The sequence below is a fragment of the Trichogramma pretiosum genome, unplaced genomic scaffold (genome assembly GCF_000599845.2).
Source record: "Trichogramma pretiosum strain Unisexual culture from Peru unplaced genomic scaffold, Tpre_2.0 scaffold80, whole genome shotgun sequence".
Taxonomy (NCBI): domain Eukaryota; kingdom Metazoa; phylum Arthropoda; class Insecta; order Hymenoptera; family Trichogrammatidae; genus Trichogramma; species Trichogramma pretiosum.
Genome location: NW_019641650.1, coordinates 67,313 through 88,651, shown reverse-complemented (window position 1 = coordinate 88,651; position 21,339 = coordinate 67,313). Strand labels below are relative to the sequence as shown.

Here is a 21,339-nt window from a genome sequence, read left to right as displayed (position 1 = left end):
AGAGAGACGGAAAGAAAAGTTAAGCCTCGTGACGCTCGTAGCTTTGTGTACGTATGCTAACTACTTGGCGACCCATTGCACACGCGGCGTATACAGTTGCTGCAGTATCCATATACGTGTCGCCTGTTTTTCAGTGCATTGCACCCCCTCCTCCTCCTCCTGTTTCTCAGGTATACGGCTCGGCGTATGTATCTAGTGCGCGGCCGTATCAACTGGTAGCAAATATGACGGACTGTGCTATAGTAGGCTAACGAAAGGGATCGAATTGGAGCGGATCATGTGCCACGAGGAAGAGTGATTCCTTCGAGATTGGCATTGATATGATTATGGGCCTTATATGCACGTACACAAGAGCTACTACGTATATAGAGCTCTGCCTAAGGGCTTAGGTCGAGATCATGCTAACCTGAATTACACGGCCGAGCGCGCTACGGATCTGTCGACTCTGTTCTTCTCTGGCTCGAGCGAGATCGAGCTACGAAATGTAATTCATACTCTCGCTCACTCACACGGCCCAGGCACGCGCGGGCCTTCATACCTTTCAGTGCTATCTCTCTCTCTCTCTCTCTCTCTCTCTCTCTTTCTCTCGATTCATTCTTTCATTCTTTCTTTCTTTCTCTGACATGTAGGGTTGAAGGATCGACCTAACTGTTAATGCCAGCTCTCCGCGCGCGCACACAACTGAAACTGCAAGATCAAGCTCGAGCCAGAGAGCCTTTAAATCATCGAAAAGCGATTGCTCGCAAGATTTGCGCGCTCGCGAGACGTTATCCTCTCTGTGTGAGTGTGTGTGTGTATGTGTGTGTGTGTGTGTGTGTTCACATAAATACAACGTGATCGATAGGATTAACTGTTGCACAGAAATTGCATCGTTATCAACGCTCATCCGACCGCATATGTACCTATATAGATGGATAGAAATAATCGAAAAATGAAGAAAAAATTAATAAATAACGTCGATCATTTCGAGGCTCGCGCGAGATCGCTACGAACTGCCGATCTAGATTCTTTTCTTTATGTATACGGTTCCGGGCACATAATTCTTTCGTCGACTAGATTATATTATGACTTAATTGGCAGATTTATCGCGCTTGGCGCCTATATTTATGTTTTATACGTATACGCTGTACGCTGTACGTATGAGTTGCAAGTCGCGCAGAAACCGATAACTCAGAACGGTCCCAGCTTACATAAAACATATGTTATAGCCGCGGAATTTCTTTTCGATGCGAAACTTCTTATGGGACCTTTGGTTATAGGGTATAATAGAGGCAAGGACAACGAGCGTAGTTACAGATTTATAGACGATTTTGACGAATGATTTTTTTCAGTTGCGCAGATATGAAGGAGATGAAGCAATCAAGGCATTGGTTTACAATTAGAAAAATAACAAAAAGTATAATACAACTATTAACAAATTTACGTTACGTTACGAATGAAACTGATATTAATATAGTCAATAAAATAATTAAATTGAATTTATATTGATAAATACAATTAAATCAATATTAATGATTTAATTACCTAAATTTCATAAGCACTAGAAGAGAAATTTTAGACCTTTTGCTTTTCTAATAAATTTTTGATAATTTTTTTCAATTTCAGTTTTTTTAAATTGAATTTGTTAATTTTTTTAATTTCTATTTTTTGTAGCATTTCGTTGAAGTTTGAAATTCACGGATCAATATTTTGTACTGTTAGAAGATTTATCGTGTCGAATTTCATTTTTGATTGTGAGCTTTTCGATTCCATCAACAGATGGAAAATTGTAAACTCGCAAGTGATAAAAAAATGTCCGATTAGTATTTATACTTCATAAATTTATCAATATATTCATAATTAACATTCTGGTGCATATTGCGAGTATTATACGCGACTGTTTTTTAACCCTTAGTGGGTCGACGTACTCAACACGGACGAGAACGAACGTAACTGTATCGAGTGAACATCGAGTGATAAATTCGTCTACATCTCAATTAGTGAATCGCTTGTCGATGTTCGAGCGGCAGTGGTGATGGTGGTATATATAATATACGGCAGCCCGCGTATACTCGAGCCTCGGGCTCTCGTGTGTTCGTCGAAATCCATCAACACCTCCCGCAGATCGCAGACTCGCGAGTTGGCCTACATATGCTGATGTTTCTGCTGCTGCTGCTGCCCGCGAGAGAGTCACGAGGGATCCTTGCGTCATTTAACGTGTCTTAGCCCACATGGGAAAGCTCGAAGGTGCGCATGGAGATCGCGAGAAATAGAGAGAGAGAGATGAGAGCGACGCGCTAATATTTCCACGACGCGGATTATGGAGGTTCTGCAGCAGCAGCAGTGGCAGCAGCGAGCAACGTTTATATGATACAGCGTGGGAACACGACAGCAGCATCAATCCAGTTGCATATACGTATGCAGATCTGCGGACGTATACGTATTCATCCTCTCCGAGTCGGAAATAGACACGCACACATACAGAGTGAAAGTCATCTTTATCATCGAGACTCGGTTTTTGTACCCTCTCATACATACGTACATTGCGATCCGCGAGTTTGATCTTACGTGACGCGAGCTAGAACGTCGTCGTCGTCGTCGTTGTCGCGATTCTGCTCCAGGATACACCTTCTCGGACCTCTCTCGAGACGTATGGCCATTTCGAAATCCCAGACGGTTTTCTTCTTATTTCTTTTTTTTTTTTATCTCCAGCTCTTGTTTCCTTTTTTATAATGTACGTGTCGTGATGATCGCCGTCGTTGTTCTTGTAGTCGCTGCTCGAGGGGAAGGTGTAGGGGGTTTGATGCGAGAGATGAATTGTCGAGCGAGAGAGATTCGTGATGCCAGTGACACCGATCTTGGCGATCTGCGCCGTTTCAAAATTGAGCTGCTCTCGAGGTATACGTAAGCGTATACGCGATGAATCGTGACGCGCAGTCGTCGTCGTAGTCGTCGTCGTCGCCACTAACGTCCAAGGCTGGGGCGCTTGCCCAACACAACAACGAGACAGCGATCCTGTCAGCTGCAGCGGCGCAACCATATTTATGTAGATATAATACGAAACATCGGAGTCGAGCTGTTAACCGCGAAAAATCATCGGTTTTTGCAAGAACCACAGGACGACAAGAGGAGCACGACGACGACAATGGACACGCGCGCGCCAAGGCAATTGGTATTAAATCCTTGCCGTCGCCGCCGCCGCCTCCCGACATCCTACAGTACAGCTCAATCGACCTTTGCGCGCACAAAAGCCCGTGCGCGCGGCTATGTACACGCGGGGCCTCGCGTACAGGCCATAAAGTTTTTTCTTTTTTTTTTCTCTCTTCATCCTGCGCGCAGCTTGCATATAATGTACTTGCCACGCGGTGTGTGTGTGTGTGCGCATTATACGATCTGCTTTGATTCCAGGCCACAACAACAGCATTATATACGTCGTCGACGACGACGACGACAACGACGTCTTGCGCAAGTTGCGCCACTCGGTCATTACTTGTCCTTTTTCTCTCCGTGCTCTGCTCTGCTCTCTCTGCCTCTCTTATGTATGCATGTGCTCTACACTCAGCCGAGGGGGGTCTTTATCGTGTATATATAGCCAAAGTGCGCACCGTGCCACCGACTGCACTGCACTACGGAGTCGCTGCTGCTGCTGCTGCTTTGTGTCCGCGCGCGATGGCCGATTTGGATAATGCAGCTATATATGTACTGCGTGATACGTTAGCGTACACGTAATAGTCTCGTTTATGCCTTTGCGCAATAAGAGCGCAAGGATTTGTCAACTTGTCGACGAATCGTGCGCGCGCACAGACTCCGAAGGAGGCCAACGCATACGGCAGCCGCACAATGATTTTTTTCGACCGTGGCCAAATGATTTGTTACGAGCTCTCGGCTTTTGATATATATCGGTATATATATATATTATACAGTATTATATTATTATATATATCGTCGACAGAGTGGGTGCTGAGATTCTTTGGATTCCTCCGTTCCGACGCCTTTGCGTCTTATGTGCATGCTCCGTGCCTAGAGTATGTATGCGCCGGAGTTTGATTTATGAACTCGCGAGCGCCGCATAGTATACATGCGCCTGCAGAAGCATTCGCGAGAGCAGGTATTATATTTATATGTAATACCCGGCGTGAGCGAGAGAGAGTTATTCAGGCCACAAAGGAGTCGTCGAAAAATCGCCTACTACCGCTGCTACACATTGTGTAAAAGTCCTTTGTGATAAGCGCGCGCACACACACACACACACACACAATTTTGCACTATTGGAGGAGAGCGCGAGTGCGCGCGCTAATGTAAACATAAATTATTGCCACTTTGACGTATTTACGAGGAGAATTATGATTTTTTTCTCCCCCACGTGCCGCTGCCGTGCGCTTATAAATAAAAGCAGATTGCCAACGATACTCTATAACACGATTGGCATTCGTTGTGTAAATGGGACTTTATCGAAAATCGCCTAGCGCCGCTCTCTGCCTACTTTTTCCTCCTTTAATTTTTTCTTTTCTTTTTTTTTTCATTCCGCGAGCTAATTCAGCGGCACGATCGTTGTTGGTTCGCGCAGCAAACTCTACGGCCGAGTATAATTGATCGCGAGAGCCGCGCGCGGTGCGCCTCGAGAAATAAATCCACCAAGTCGAAGGCTATTATCGCGCTCGGGAGATAGGCTTGTACAATACACACACACACATACACATACACGCGAACTGCGTTTCTCTATATACCTTGTAACGCATACACACTATATCGCTCGGCTTTATCCGCCAAAAGTTCAACAAAGCTGCAATTCAAGCGCCGCAATGCAGCAGAGAGAGAGAGAGATCGTTACGAGTAATTTGCTAATCGCGTCTCATCTTTACTGCCGCCGCCTTTAAATGTAGTATATACGTCTCGCTCCACATTCGCAACTCGTGTATATATGTGTGTGTTACGCGCGCCTTTTATATTCGCTACATTATCCGTACGCTATTATGGTCCGACGAGAGACGTGCGCGATCGTCTTATGGTGCGCTTATCTCGCCCGTCTGCCGTGGCGTTCGCGATTTCGCATGGCAATAATGTATCGCGATTTCGATTTTAAAATCAAACAATTCGAAACGTCGGGGCGCGTTACGTTGAAAAATGACAGCTGCCTGTTTGTTGCAGTGTACCTGTGTGTGTGTGAGAGAAAATGAAAAAAGAAAAGACTGTGTACATAATTGACCCGCGGCCAAATGTGTCGAGCGTATACACACATGTATACCACTTGCGGAACGAAGATTATTACACGGATTTTGATACTAATCGTTGCCACGCGCGGCTGCGCGCGGTGCAGCTTCAATAATATAATTTAAGTGCTGTATTGTATTGAACGTCAAGGCATTGCGCGATCAAGGCCTCGCAGCAGCCGCGGTTGATAATACACGATGTCCGTTACAAAAAAAAAGCAAATCTCTCTCTTTCATGTGCTGTGGCGTGTATGAACACATATTAACTTCGCGCACATGGCACTGGGTAAAGGGGTAGTAGTGGTGGTAGCGGTGGTGGTGGGGGCCTCGTCGACGCCTGTGTCACGCTCATAATCGCGGCGCGAATTATAATAATTGCAATTCATCAGCGACACGCGTATAAACACGTCGATCCGCCTATTAAATGTCACTCCGCTGCCTGTATGTCTTGTACACATACGCAAGAGCTGACGATGATCGAAAATTCGCATCGTATCGTGGTCTTATATACACATAATAATGCCTTGAAATGAGACGACGTGCCTCGGGCGATCGAGCTTTGAATAGGGCTCGTATAGCAAGTCGATCGTCTAGTCTCTCTCTCTCTCGCGCGCACGACGTTCGTTTGTTTATTTGTTTACTCGCGCGCGCCGCGTTCGATTGTCGCTCTCGCGTTTGACACTTCTGACAATTTAATGGTCGCAGCAGCCAGGCTGGCTCTGCGTCGTTGGTTAATGTATCCCCCGTTCAAGGTAAGATATCCCGGCCCCTGTGTCATATCTTTTGTATTATATAAAAAGCTTCGATAATAAGCTTCGTATACAGACCGATTGCGCGGCGCGATCGAGCCGGCTTTATCGATCCTCCGAATCGCGTCGTATTTAAAAGGTTTAACACTTTCGAACGATATTCGCGTCCAGATTATCGCGCCGCGCACGCGTATTTAAAAGTCGATCCTCGCATTACCAAACTGGCGACCTCAACGCTCGAAGAGCTCGTTAATACAATATACCCAGGCAGCAATTGCAATGTATGTTATTATGAGGTACACGCAGGAGCACGGTAGGAGCGCGCGATATGGAAAGTGAGAGAGACGAACAAAGGAAGCTTAAGAGCCAAGTATACATCATTCGTTTTCCATATGCGTGTCGTTTATGTATATGCGGTGTGACACTCGCACGGGTACCTTATAGCACTTGCAATGCGACGCGCTCGCGTCGAGCCAATAGAATCAGTGCTCAAGGTCGCCGCGTGGGTGCACACACATGCACACACACACACAAATGCAGTATGCGCGCAGTTTGGACAAGGAATGCGGAGTGACGCACTCCGCGCTCTGCAGTGATAATAAACTACAATTCTCTGCAACGCGGTAGAGCGTGTATACATACGCATTGAAGGTGGCTTATTCTCGCGCGATCCGCAGATATAGACTCGACAGAGAAAATAGATAAAATATTACGCGTATGTATAATACGTTCGTCGAGGAGATATAGGAGCAAGTTCTGCAGCGGCTCGACCGTGTTGTGCACGCGGTGCAATGATTTTTTCCTTCTCCGACTCGACCTTCTGTATATTACATAGGAACCGTGTGCAATTGCGCGCAAAATATATACGCGGCTCGATTAGAAGGCGCGCGTGTGTGTACGTAAGAGGGCGAAACTAGTTCCGTTTAACGCAGTCGCTGCGACACGTGCACATATTTCGCCTACCTAATAAACACGTAAATATTGAGCTAGACGTAGATCGCGACGACGATCGCATTTCTTCGAGCACGCCGCTGCTCGAGAGTCGCGTGTGTGCGACGTTTGCAAGCCAAGCGCAACTGGTGTGCAGTGTATTTCCAGCACTAAACGTCTCAGCGACAGCAGCAGCGGCAGCAACAGTGCGGCCGCGTGCAGTGCACTGTACAGACTCAATAATCGTAAATTTAGTGGGCAGAAAGTGCAAGCTGCACCTGGACACCTTCGCAGCTTCGCGATATGTGAATGTGTGTATGTATATCGGGGCGTAATTACAGCACGAGCGCCCGGCGTGCAAATCAGCGTCGCGAGCGAGCGAATGAATTCATCCTTGTTGCTGTGTTATATTAGCGAGCGCACGGTTCGCGAGACTCGATCGTTCGCTTATATACACGTTTATACGTATAAATTCAGCTACACAACTATAAATACGTGTTTAAATGTGTGTGTGCATATCCACTCGGACGAAGCAGCCCCAAGAAAGAGAGAGAAAGAGTATAGCGCACTGCACTGCACACAGCACGCCGAGCCGAGAATTTCAATTAGCAAAGTATATAAATGCGCGGGTGAACGTGCAAAATTTACACGCCGCTTTTGGCATTTGCATAATTAGTGCTCGCGCGCAGGCGACTCGCCGATCAACTCCGCGTGCATTATATGCGTGTATATATAATACGTGAGCGCACGTTTATATGGTACGTATACCTATCGATCGCGCGCGAGGAAACGAACTCACTGCTGCTGCTGTTGCTGCTCGAGATAAGCCGCGCTCGCAAATATGCGCTGCAGGTTGCGACCGATCGGTCATCGATTTTGCAACACATACACGTACACAGATATACGTTTATACTAATGTAGTTTTAAATAGCGCACCGCACGTTCGTTTTCTCGCGTGTGCAGCAGTGGCAGCGGCAGCAACAACAACAGTAGATTAGTATCGCATTATAAAAGCGCGTCTATAAGAAAAAATGCGAGAAAGTTATCAAACGCCCGATATGTAGGTCGGCGCGGCTAATGCCGATCGCGTAACCTTCGATTTGCGAACGGCGTAGTGCAGTGATGTAACGAAAATGTGTATTGGTAGCTCGCAGCGGAGCTTTTGTCCAAATCACCCCACGCGCTCACTCGCACTCGCTCTTGTTCATACCGGATAATCATTGCCACGCGAGATGCGAGCGGCCGATATTATCGTCGGTGGAAACGAGGGGGGAAAAAATCGCTATTGAATCGGCGAGGATCTGAAATCGGTATTATGTACAGTAAAACAACAGCTGCATCGAGTGCGCGATACACTGCAGCCTTGTAAAATCAAACTGACGCCACGGTAGTGTATATGAGCTTTTTATGATATTTCATTGGTCTGACGACCGTTTTTGCGGTTTAAACTTGGAAGAATATCTCTCGAAGCACGAAGACGACGACTTCAACCCAGCGACCTTCGAAATTTCAAAGGCGATAGTCACGTGGGAAACAACAAACCAATAAGAATTTGCATGGGAACACCCACAAAATGTGAAACTTCTGTGTGATTTGTTTTTGATGAATAACGTTGAAATGAAATTAAAACAAAAAAGATTCAAATTTAAGGCAATTGATAAATCCAATTTTTTCATTTGTTTCACTTCAAGAAAAACTGCATCGATCAGCGCAGAATAGCAGTCGTCGTATTTATCGTCACTCGCGTACTTTGTCGGGAAAAGCCAAAGCGATGTGGGGCAAAGTTTTCGGCACGGTCATGATATACCAAGTAGCGCCGCACCGAGCAGACCAATTCATAAAAGCGTTTGCGCAACTTAACCTGAATACTTGCAGGCTCAGCGCAGTACAACCCAAGCCTTTGTGTAAATATATATGTACCTGCGCGCGCTCGATCACTAAATGCATGCAGCGCAGCAGCAAACCGCACCACCAACGCAACAGGCTGGAGTCGATTCCTCGAAACGATAGCCTCGAACTTTGGAGTCGATTATTTGTCCGCCTCAAATGTATTATGTACATTTGTATTATATGCATTAGACAAGAGAGAGAGAGAAAAGTGAAAGATACTTTATTGCTACCAGTCGCGCGCGCACGCGCAAGTATAATTTATATATGATTTATTCGCCATGCGACTGCACCGACGAGGGCAAAAAAGTTCGCAGAGCTCGCGCATAAATACGCGTGGGTCGATGATCGCCTGAAAATTCGAATCAGCCTCCCCCACGCGCGCAACGGATAGCTGCTATTTGCATAATGGAAACGCGAGGAATCGGCCGCGATATCGAGTTTCCAGCCGATGGAATGCTACGAAGGGATTTTCGGATTATTCCTTGAGCGCAGCTAGCCTCGTGCAACAGCGACGACCTGCACGATCCCCGATCGCGAGGAGAAAAAGAGCGTAAAAGCTCGATTGCCCGAGTCTCTCTTTTAGCGATCGAGTTGTCTTTGCGTTTAGCGATCGCACTTAAAAGAGTATCCAGTTACGTATACGCAGGAAAGTTTTTGTCGCCCCGTGACTTGAAGAATCCACGATCGTTGACCCTCGCGGGGAGTAGAGCTGTTGCGGCTAGACTTTGGAAAAACGACATGTTCGATTGGACAAAAGTTTGAAAAAATCACGCACGCATTCGTAAGAGGCAATCGCCAAGCGATATCAAATTCTCTACGTCGACTCATTTTATTCGAAAGTAATTTTACTCGAAACTCGAGAGCTCGCTCTAATGGGAAACGATCGCATTGTCAGTAGCGCGACAAAATGCGCCAACGAAGAGAAAAAGCTCGGTTAAAGCAAAATGTCAAATGCACGCGTATGATAATATAAAATATTCATCCGAGTATATATACTGTTCGCAGGCGTGATGAATGTGTGCCATGGCAATTGTATCGTAATGATCTCGCGCGTCGTCGGAAACACGCTCATACACACACTCGATCAGTCTTTCGCTCGGGCGTTATAATATCGACTAATCGCTAATTGATATCAATCCTTGCATGACGCTAATGGCGTTTAGAAGCGAGATTAATTACGTGTACGCGCGCGGCTGCATATATGCTCTACGTACGCGCTCTGCACCGCGGCAGCTCGGCATTATACACAGCAGCCTATACAAAGATTCCATGTCCGACTATTCATTGGCAGAGTAGCATAAGCAGCAGCGGCGGCGGCAGGGGCTCGCCGTAGCACTTATAACATGCTCGGAATCGCGCATTTGGCGCACTTATACTCCGTGAGCTGGCGCGTATATACGATATATAGTAGAGAGCGTAATTACTCGACTCTCGGGCTCTTGGCTAGTTGCGTTTTATAAGTCGATTGACGAGGGAGAGAGAGAGAAATAGAAAAAGAAAAATCAAGGCATTAAGCAGTTGCACAAACGGCGTACTCCGATGATTTATATACGTATGTGTGCATGCTTGTGCGAGCCTGGAGCTTTTATGTAGTGACCGATCGTGCATTGCATTGCTGCTGCTGCACTCGCGATTGGCGATTTTTCGTCGAGAATAAGTGTGTATGGAGCTTGACCCGCGCGCCATGTTTCGCGCAATGTCACGTACTAAGCAGTTGCGCATTTCATAAATATGCTTTGAAATTCCGATCATCTCCGGCCCGGCACGTTCTCTAGTTCGAGTGCTTATCTAAGCTGTTGTAATCGACCCAAAGCGTTGTATATAGCTGTGCCGGTATAAGGCTATGGTATCTCGTGCGGCGATGTGTAATTGCTCGAGTATGCGTGGCTCGCGCCTCGCAAGTTTGGGTCAACGTAATATGCGCGAGACTTTCACTCGCGCGGCTCGGCCACGATCTTTCGACAATTCTGCCATTAATAAGCCGACGAGATCCGAAAAAGGGCCATTGATATCATTATGAGCAAGTTCAGGGCTCACCGGTCCCAGGGGGGCTGCTCGTTGCAGATTTTTCGCAGCGCTGATCGCGAGAGATCGACGATCGACTTTCGCAATTGACGCTGCGAGCGCCGCGTGTGTCGATTAACATATTATGCGCGCGTCGTCGTCGTCGGCGGTGCCGACGTATTATTATTTGCCTTTCGACTGCCGTATACATTACACCGCGTGGATAATGTTTATGTATACACACCGCGAGAGAGACCGAGTGATTGAATTTAATTATATACACAAAGCGAGAGAGAGAGAGAGAGAGAGAGAAATACGTGTACGCTACCGAGACGAAGATATACTTTGCTATTTTCAATGAGCTATTATTATCGAATTATCACATTTACGCGTACATGCGCGCGCGGGGATATTTATGCGGATCATTCGCATGCGGCATTGCGTTTCATCGAGTTTCGCCGCCGTTCATGCTCTGCTACTGACACCGAGCACATAATACGTAGCAGTGGCTGAGCTTTTTTTCACCGTCTCGCGCGCGCCAATATCAGCTCATGTGTCGCTGCGATTACTTGGACTCGCAGAGCACGTATTATACCACCTTATGTCCGGTATTTTCTCGTGACTGCTGCAGCGAGCGCGGCCGCGAGAAACGATTACTCGTGCGCATTCCGCGCGCTCTGTGATGTCTTGGGAATTTCGCTTTTCATGCTCGCTACTGACACTGGCGCACCACTAGGCACCTTCAAACTTTCCTCGCTGCACATCTATATATAATTCGCGCACTCGAAATGTATATAATAGCGAATCGAAAATAAGGAAACTTGCGCCGGCAGTCGAGCGACGTTTGAAAAATTCAGCCGTGTGTGCGCTCGCTTTTGTATATACGTCTACTGTACGCTCATCGGCTCGATTGAGATATATAAACGTGCATATAAAAAGTGCAGTGCACGTTGGTGCTTGGCTAAAAACCTTTTATCTCCCTCTCGCACTCCCGGTCAATCAATTGTACGAGCTGATGCCTACGATGCATCATTCATGAGGATCGTCGAGTTTCTCATTCACTCGATCGAGTAATTTTTTCCCTCCTGCTCCAAAGGAGCCCTCAATGAAGGTAAGGTAAACTCGCTAAACGCAACGGAAAAAAGAAGGGAGAGAGAGAGAATATAACCACATACGTGCGCTCCGTCAATGATTGACACGTGTCGCGTCTTCTCTCTTTTTTTTCTCTCTCTCGCTCCTCAACCAAGAGACCCACACAGCACATGGAGCTGCAGCAGCAGCACACAAATACATACATACAAGCACACTATGCTCACACGTTATATTGTGATTCGCGTGTCGCGCGCATGGAATCGCGTGCAGCGCACGATTGTGGGACTCGTGTGTGCACATGTGCAACCATTTCGCATGTCTCGTTTATGTATGATACACGATTTTTCTCTCTCTCTCCAACCATACACGTGAGCTGTGTGGTATACGTATATGGGCGCTCGAAGATGGAAAAAGAGTAAAATAAATACCCGCGCCGCGAGAGTGTAGAGAAGTGTAGCCAGGCATGTATGGGTCTTACGCTCTTTTTTTTCTCTCTTTCTCTCTTTTCATTTATATATCGCGAGAGAGAAGGGTGAGGCTTGCGTATAAACACACACAAATAATTGACAGAGGTATGTGACTTTGGAAAGGATTGATACGGCAAGTTTTGCAAATGGAATAAATCAAAATTTTAATGCGTGCGCGCGAGATTTTAATGTAGTTTTTGTTGCTCTTTGCGTGCGAGCATTAAGGCCACTGATATATACGTATATAGCGCAAGATCGATCGGTCGCTCGAGTAATCACGCGCGCACGCGGTTCGATAAGCGAGCGGCCGAGATCTCATACGCGCGCGGCGCAATTTTTACGTAAGCCAGTGAATTTTTCCTGTCGATCATTGTACGTGCATGAGTGCTGCAGTGCGACTAATCCCATCTTGTACCATATATCGAGGCATTTTCCACTGGACAAAATACAAATCGTTGGTGACTACGAGAGATCGAAAATCCCTCGTTCGCTGGTGCTCAAAAATTCCAGCGACGTAATAGCTTACTTAAATATGGAGTAATTCTCGAATGCATTATTATCGACAAAATGTAAATGGCCCGTGTGGTACGTACACACACGTGAGCTTGACTACTGTCACCCGAACGTGTAGCAGCAGCAAATATATAGTGGCGTGTCAGGACGTTGATTTATCCTTTCACCTTCTATACATAATGTATTATATACAGGCTGCTGCTGCTGCTGTTGGCGCGAGTCTCGAGGCAGACAGGCAAGTTCGAGGCTCAAATAAATTTGTCAGCGTGCAAAATTTGTCCGCGTTCGCATTACAATATAATGCCAGCGCCGAGAGCCGAGCTGCATAGACACGTCGCGCGCGCGCGCCATCGTCGACGTCGTCGTACTGCTTCGGGAATCGCGTAGGAAGACGGGTGTGTGTGTGTGTATGTGTGCTCGAGTGTGTCCATGCTGCACACACGACGAATAAAAAGTGAAAATGTGCAAGTAGTCTCAGACAGGCCTCGCGCGCGCGAGTTTACTTGACACGCCCATATTAGGCACGTGGCTGCACTTTATAAGTACGATATGCATGCTGTAATATAGCTCACGCGGCGACGAGCAATATGTGTGTTGCAGTATGTACACGCGATGACAGCGAAAGTAATGGGTTCGAACGCGCTGCACACACGACGAATCGTCTCTCGCGCACAATTACGTACGAATATCAATAATTGTCCATATCGCGAGTAAGATGTTGCTCACGATGCGCCATGTGCTTGCAGTATGATGATCCTGGCAGCTGTGCATCGGTGATCACCACACGAGCAATAATACGAGCTGCTGCGCAGCAGCCAGCCGAGAGCGATCCTTTTCTCTTCGAATTTATTGATATTCGGGTGAAACAAGCTGCGCTGCAGCTCGTAGCTGCACGTACCCGCCGCGCCGTGCAGCCGTAAATTAATTAAGCCGATCTCTGCTGGCTGATAAGGCCGCCTTCCACCGACACCTTTAATTCGCATGTAGCAGCTCTCGTGTGTATATGCGCGCGGCTGAGAGCTTCACTCTCACTATGTGCATCTTGCTCTCGCATGTGTGTACGTGTGTGTGTGTGTACACTTTACGATGGCCAAACGATAAACATCGCTCGAATCCTGTGTGTGTGTGTGTGTGTGTGTGTGTGTGTGTGTGTGTGTGTGTGTGGTAAGGTCGACGAGCTCTGCATGCTCTAGACGTCGCTGCCGCCAACGCCGACGCCAAGTACTTTACAAGCTGCAGCGCAGCTTTTTATGCCTGCATTGTAATGCAAAGCAGATAAATTGAATTCTATGCCCGGATAAGATAACTTTCTATATGTGTATGCACTTTCAAGTGCGCGCGCACAGGTTGCCCACAGCTGATTTTCAAGCTATAATACGCCGCGCACTGCTGCAGCTTGCGCGCCGACGATTGGCTTTTCCCAAGCTCCCATCGTCGTCGTAGCATACGCAAGCGCGAGGATGTGCAGCTACGACGAGGGGGATACATTGTGTACCTGTACTCGTTTATACGCGTGGGCAGATTAGTGGTTTGAGCGCTTCTCACCAAATGTGGCAACGTGACAACGAACGTTTAGTCACACGCGCCTCTTCGATCGCGGCTTTGTTTCTACATATAATTATATTAACGCCACGGATCCGTGTCGCTCGAGCGTCTCATGCGCACGGACATTTTCACGACACGATTATTCTGTGCTCGAATGCGATCGACCGATCGTCGTCGTTACAAGCGTTTTGCTTCAAAAAGTCGTTAAAAAATTGTCTATAATATGCGTCTCGCTCGGCAGCTGCTGTGGCCGATCCGCAGTGATCTCATGTATGAGCAATTAATTAAGCCGGCGCAGGAAAGATGCGCGCTAATATGAATATAAGCCAGTTGACAAGCCGGATCGGTGCGCTGGTATAGGTGACTCTCGGCTCCGAGCCGAAGACACATTTAGCTATTTTTGCGCGACTCAATGTAAATATATGCGGATATGTCCGGTGTTGCGGATTTGGTCTTGGCTCTTTTTGCTATCATAAACATCGCGCCTCGTCGCACTGACTCAGCGTCCAAGTATGCGCACGGACTTTTTTTCTCTCTCGCTCGCTCGTTCGTTCGTTCCTTCGCTGCGTGTATATAACACGGCGCATATATGAGAGAGAGGATATATGTTAAAATAAATTAAAGTGCAAATAACGAATACATTAAATTAAGCCCGAAGGAGTTGAAAAAACAATTAGACAGGCAAACACGTGGCGCGCGCGATAAGATTTTTCGAGAATTAACAGCGCGCCTCGTATATTATTTATACGGCCGATTCTAAGAACTGTTTAGACGAACGAAACATCCGTACGCGAAATATATTCAGGTAAAATTGATAAGGCTCTCGAACGTTGGAGGCTGCTGCTCGCTATATTAACGCGATCGCGTTGCTAATTGAATCGCTATTATTGCATCTACGGGATTTCGGCACTGCTTAAAAGGAGTAGCCGTATAAGGCTTGAATCAACAAGTTCGTATAAATATACACCGTAGGTATGCGAGGCACAACAACGATCGTATTGCTTTATTACACACGAGGTCGCGATCGCGCAAATGTCTTAATCGTCGAAAGGGGGAAAAGAGACACGAGTGAGAGAGAGAAGTGCGACACGCGAAAAAAGGTCCCATCATCGTACGTGTCTCGTTACGCAACTATATGCTACATATTATGACGCGAGCTGAGCGAGGAGGAAAAAGAAACACATCGCAAGAGACGAGCTCGCAAGCCGGAGAAGTAAAAGTAAACATCCATTGGAAAATGTGCGTTAATAACAATGATACTCTGTTGCTGTGTGTGTGCATGTGTGCAATTGCTGGATAGCAGTGTCACGTTAGAAAGCGTTTCTCTGGATGCGAAGGCGTGAATCAGCCTCCGGGTCCTTTGTATGCGTCCGATGCTGCTGCTGCTGCTGCTGCCGCCGCTGTCGTACGGCTGTATGAGGTAAGGCTGTAACACCGCTGCAGCGTATGCGCTCCGAGGTGTATAGCCAGCCGAGTATGAGTCAGTCGATTCGTATATAAATGTAAACTGGCGCTGCTCTCTGCGTGTGCGGATTGCACAAGGAAGTGCATACGACGCGCGGGAATGGCCCGCGACGTTACAGCGCACGCACATACGCGGCGTAGGTGTGAATTGATGATTGGACTACATTATAAGGCTGTTAAGGATTTTCAATTCACGCGCGAGCTCGTTGTCGGATTATATTATACATGCAGCGCGCGGCTCCTAATGCGGGCGCGACGAACTGCCGGACGTGTATTTGCGCGTGAGCTTTACACGATCACGCGGGCAGAGCGACGCATTTATTATGTATTTATAATATAGTCGAGCTCGGGGAATGGATCAGAAAGTGTCGAAAAGTCATAGAGTACACGTACATCGGGATCGATGAGTCAGCCTTCGAAGTGCGCGCAGGATGAATATAACCATGTATAATACGCGCGGCTGGCTTTCCAGTTAAAAAAAAAGTGCCGCATTTATAAAGAAAACGTTTCGTCATTGGCGGCAATTATTGCATCTACGACTTTGATCGCGTTTAAAATGCGCACTGCAACTCGCGCATATAAACGCACACACACACAGACTTATGCTCGGTGAGCTTGCAGCGCATAATTTGCAATCGATACGAGATACGAATAATGGAATTCCTTTGACGAAGTAAAACCTTCGACCTTATAAATGTTGATCCACCCGCGGCGATACACACATAGACACACACACAGACACAGATAGTAAGGATCTCGCGAGAGAGAGAGAGAATGTATGCTACGGACATTATCGCAATTATATTATCATTCGTAACGGCCACGTGGCTTACATGCGCGCACATATAAGCGTTGTATATATAGGATACACAATGCCATTGTCGGGGAATGTGCAGTGTACTGGATATATACGTCGAGCGAAATCGATACACGTAAACACAGTCTCGCGTTTAATTTTTTTCCATCTTTACAGCGTATATATAGATGTATACAAGCGCGGCCTGTACTGCGGGCTCTCCTACTGCGTATTCGAAGATTGTAGAATATGTTCGCGTGTAGCTCTCTCTCATGCGCTCCGATATCGAGCGACTTGTGTATTTCCCGGATCATATGTGGCTGCTCTCGATAGCTCGAGGCCCGATTGAGAGACGTCGCTGTCTGCGCTCGCCTTGCGACACACATCGCTCGATTAGGTGCAATGAGTAAACTCAATTTTCGATCTATAAGCTGCGAAATTCGTAATTTCTTACAAGGTATGCATACATGGATCAGGGACCCGTTTGTGTATGTGAATCGAGCTCGCGACGCGCTGCGATTCTAACGGAACGCGCGCTCGACAAACAAAACATCCGGGCGGTAGGGAAAAAAATGTCTAATCGCCTCGTGTACTGCCGAGCTTATCCTAACTTTGGAAAACAATACCCTCCTCTCTCGGCTGCAGCGTGTCCAAGTTCGAGGCCAGAGCGTTTAAAGAGCGAACAGATCCTTTTGCTTCTCCCAAGTCCATTCCCACGCTTTACCACCTTTTTTTTGCGATACGGCTAACGTCGTACCACTTGTACTACTACTATACGGAGACCGCGAGCAAAAGCTGTCCAGGATTCTTTGAAAATCTGCACTGTATGTCCTAGTGCGCGAGAATCGCTTCAAATTCGCTTGCGGCGAGTAACGATTCAAAATCAAAACTACTGCTAATATATTGATTAAGAGCTTACTACTGAAAATGTCATCATTCCTTTTTTCATGTATAAATTACAGTGTATTCGGAAATGGGTCTATTTCAAAATGGTAACATTTTCTGATTTTAATGTAACACAAATGTAATTTATGCAAATCATGTATTTTGGTTATCGATGACTAAAGACTAATTGAACTTCATTTTTAATATCACTGCATCAGTGGTGCTTCACAGATATACTTTCCTTTTGTATGAATTTTTCTTAACTAACATTGCATGTATGCGTAAGCTAATTCTGCGCCTGGATGAATGACATTTTCATTACAATTTCCGTATAGTTTTAATGACATACGAGGACCTCTACGTATTACATCACCGAACTGTGTAGTGGGGCAAGTCGATGATAGAGGGAGATGTTATCACCAAAATGCTCTCACAATCGCGGTATCCCCTCGCTGATATTACAGTACCCAAGTGTTTACAAATTGGCGATATCAAGGTACAATGTTGGCTGCTTGAGAAGCATAACCTCAAATATTTTCTCAGTGTGTATCGTGAGGATTCACAGTGTAAACGTGTAATCAAGCGAGCCATGGAAAGCAGAGAGGACACAATCAGGTTTTACTTTTTATGTTCACGACAAAATATATTTTTAAGTAATTTTTATTTTTCTTCAGAGTGAAAAAAGAGCCAAATGATACCTGGCCTGATGCAGGCGACAATTATAATTCCGATTCAGTGAACTTTCAAACATTGGGGTTTAATGAATCATCGGTGAGTAAAATAATTTAAACTAGGGATTGTTTTTTCTCTATCAGAAGCTATTACACAATTTTTTTTTTTTTTTTAGGCAAATCACATTAATGAGGCTATTGAGTTACCCAAAAAGTTAGATGAAGAAATAATCATAGATGTAGAGTACAAAGATGTTAAACCGGAACGTATTCTTAGAACTATCTGCAAAACTGAATATGAAAGTTGTCTACCTATAGTGGAAATAAAAAACGAAATTCAAACTAATGATTTCAATGATAATCTAGGTATGATCATTTCGATAAAAAAAGAATTAGATTATGACGATAGCTGTCAATTACAAGAAAATTCGCGATTGAATCATGAAGAAAAAGCGAATATAAAAACAGATACTGAAACGTCACATAATAGCATTAAATCTTATGAATGCGCAATTTGTCACAAATCGTTTGGACAGAAAGGTAACCTCAAAAAGCACACAAATTCAGTACATAATCGGAGCAAACCTTTCGAATGTGATATCTGTCATGAATCATTTGGATATCAGGTTCAACTCAAAGGACACGCTTTCAAAGTACATAATCTTAGCAAACCTTTTGAGTGTGAAACTTGCTGCAAATCATTTGGATACCAGCAAACCTTGAAAAATCACATTATTAGATTTCATGATCTAGACAAACTCCTGGAATGTCAGATTTGTCACAAATCATTTGGACTAAAATACAATCTCAAAGTTCACGTAAATTCAGTGCATAATCGTAGTAAACCCTTTGAATGTGATATCTGTCACAAATCATTTGCATACAAGTGGGTACTTAAAACCCATGTTATGACAGTACATAATCGTATAAAACTCTTTGAGTGTGAGATTTGTCACAAATCCTTTGGCTATAAGAGTGGCCTCAATAAACACATAAATTCAGTACATAATCTAAGCAAACCTTTTGAATGTGATATCTGTCACAAATCATTTGGACGAAAATATAATCTTAGTACTCATAGAAATGCAGTACACAATCAGAGCAAACCCTTTGAGTGTGAGATTTGTCACAAATCCTTTGGCTATAAGAGTGACCTCAATAAACACATAAATTCAGTACATAATCAAAGCAAACCTTTTGTATGTGATATCTGTCACAAATCATTTGGATTTCAGAGTGCCCTTAAAAGGCACATAATGACAATACATAATCGGCGAAAATCATTCGAATGTGCCATTCTTCAGAAATGATTTTTCCCTCAAGGATACTCTAAAAACTCTCATAAGTAAAGTACATAACCATAGAACAGCCTAGAAAGGTGAGATTTGTCTGGAGACTTTTGAACGTAATGAAAACTACTGCTATTATGAGTACGCTTCGTCTTGCCGTTATCGAGTAATTTTGGAAAATCTTCTACATAAATATCTCTCAATTTGATAAAGGTCAATAAAATATTTCAAAATGTTATTAATATTGTCGTGATTGTAAAAAATGTTCTATTTACCTTTCTACAAGTCCTAGAGAATGTTTCCCCAATATTTTAGAAGAAAATTTTTGCCTCGAAGCAAGAATTATACCTGAACTTTGCTCGTTAACTTTTTCAATTAATTATCGTTCGCAAATATCCAACAATACCTTGTACGCAGTGACCATTTAGCCCGTCCAATTTTGAAGAGCTTCCTCGTGGAGGAGGTAAATCGGATAATTGAAACGCAGACCTTTATTCCTTATAGGACTTACAATCTGTTTTTCATGCGTGAAAAGCCTATGAAACTTAACTGTTCGAGTGCGCGCGAATGTCGACAATAGAAAAAGCGGTGTGAGTTCATCTTACTCAATTTTTTTCTTGTATACCCTTGTTTTGGTATAATGCTCGATGCACGCAAAAGGACCCAACAAATACTTTCACATTTTTGATCTTTGAAAATACTACGCTTTGAAAGGATGAGACAAGCCTATGAACCGAAATCATCGTTGTTGTTTTTTTTTCTCGTCTCTACTATGTAGGCGCTCTTTACGAGCACACGCGCCCGCGCAACAATGTGCGGTCTCTCCAGCGAGATTAATCCTCGTCGGTCGTTGTTGTTGCGTTCGCGTGTATAATTGGCGCGCGGGTTCCGATCGTATAAAGAACAAAAATAGAAAAAAAACTAAGAGTGACTAATCGCCGCGCATTAATTTCGGGCAACATTAGAGCTCGAGCGATCGCCGCTTGATTATACGTTTAGCACTTTCATTGCTCGCCTCGTGCACCGCAGAAGAAAGTCGAAGGCCTTAGATACATATATATTCCATTCTAGGCCCTCATTGTGAAGCTCGAATCAAACGACGCGTCGCGCGCGATTGTGCCTCTCGCGCACTTAATTTTTCACTCTAATTACTTTTGCATCAGCACGCCTGATACGATGCTATTTATCCGCGCGCCTCGGCTCATATTTAGCAGCTCGCGCGTTGTCTCTCGGTGTGTTTATAAAGGATGGAAGGATGTGGCTGTGGTCATCGGTCAAGTCGCACTTATGCGCGACAGCCATACAATAATATAATGTAAGAGAAGCGCGCGAGAAAGGAACGAGCGAGGCAAAGCAAAACTATTATGTATTATATGTGTGCGCGCGTGGATAAATCCGCGGTCACGAGGGAGAGGCGCAGCGCGGCGCGATACAATTGGCACTGCATGCGCGCGGCACCACTAGATCGACACAGATCTATTATAATATCCTTATTGTACTTTTTTTTTATACGTATATTGCAATGCGAAGCACAAATACATTTATATATTGCACACATCCCCGAGACGTACCGGCACATGTCAATATATTTTTCGCTCTTATAATACCGCCTCGAGATACATACGTATATAAAGTCGAGCAAGATCACGACTTTGTACGTGACTAATAGGACACGGCGCATTTACAATATTGTCACAGAGACACACATTATTATATGTACATAAAAAGAGGTGCACACGCCAAGGGGCTGCAAATTCTCCCACGCATTGTTCCGCACGTTAACTCTCTCGCTCTCTCTTCTCTTTCGCACAGGGCGGAACCTCGCTCGGCGACAAACCTTACAAGATCGAGCCTA

At 45.3% G+C, this 21,339-nt stretch overlaps 2 protein-coding genes across 3 annotated transcripts in view; one reads left to right on the top strand and one right to left on the bottom strand.

Moving 5' to 3' along the window:
• Positions 1 to 21,339, bottom strand: part of LOC106659980 (protein Shroom) — a 96,579-nt gene that overhangs the window by 54,585 nt on the left and 20,655 nt on the right. The gene's annotated exons all lie outside the window — the stretch shown is intronic.
• On the top strand, positions 18,024 to 19,553 carry LOC106660201 (zinc finger protein 32-like). The gene is made up of 3 exons (XM_014383100.2): positions 18,024 to 18,139; positions 18,199 to 18,295; positions 18,372 to 19,553. Exons 1-3 carry the CDS (start codon positions 18,114 to 18,116, stop codon positions 19,503 to 19,505), a joined length of 1,257 nt encoding a protein of 418 aa, XP_014238586.1. The 5' UTR covers positions 18,024 to 18,113; the 3' UTR covers positions 19,506 to 19,553.

What these genes read in the sequence shown, in the direction of transcription:
- LOC106660201 (XM_014383100.2), top strand. Translation starts at nt 18,114, where the DNA reads ATGGAAAGCAGAGAGGACACAATCAG. An exon ending in AGCAGAGAGGACACAATCAG is followed by an intron (nt 18,140 to 18,198) that starts GTTTTACTTTTT and finishes ATTTTTCTTCAG; the next exon opens with AGTGAAAAAAGAGCCAAATG. An exon ending in TGGGGTTTAATGAATCATCG is followed by an intron (nt 18,296 to 18,371) that starts GTGAGTAAAATA and finishes TTTTTTTTTTAG; the next exon opens with GCAAATCACATTAATGAGGC.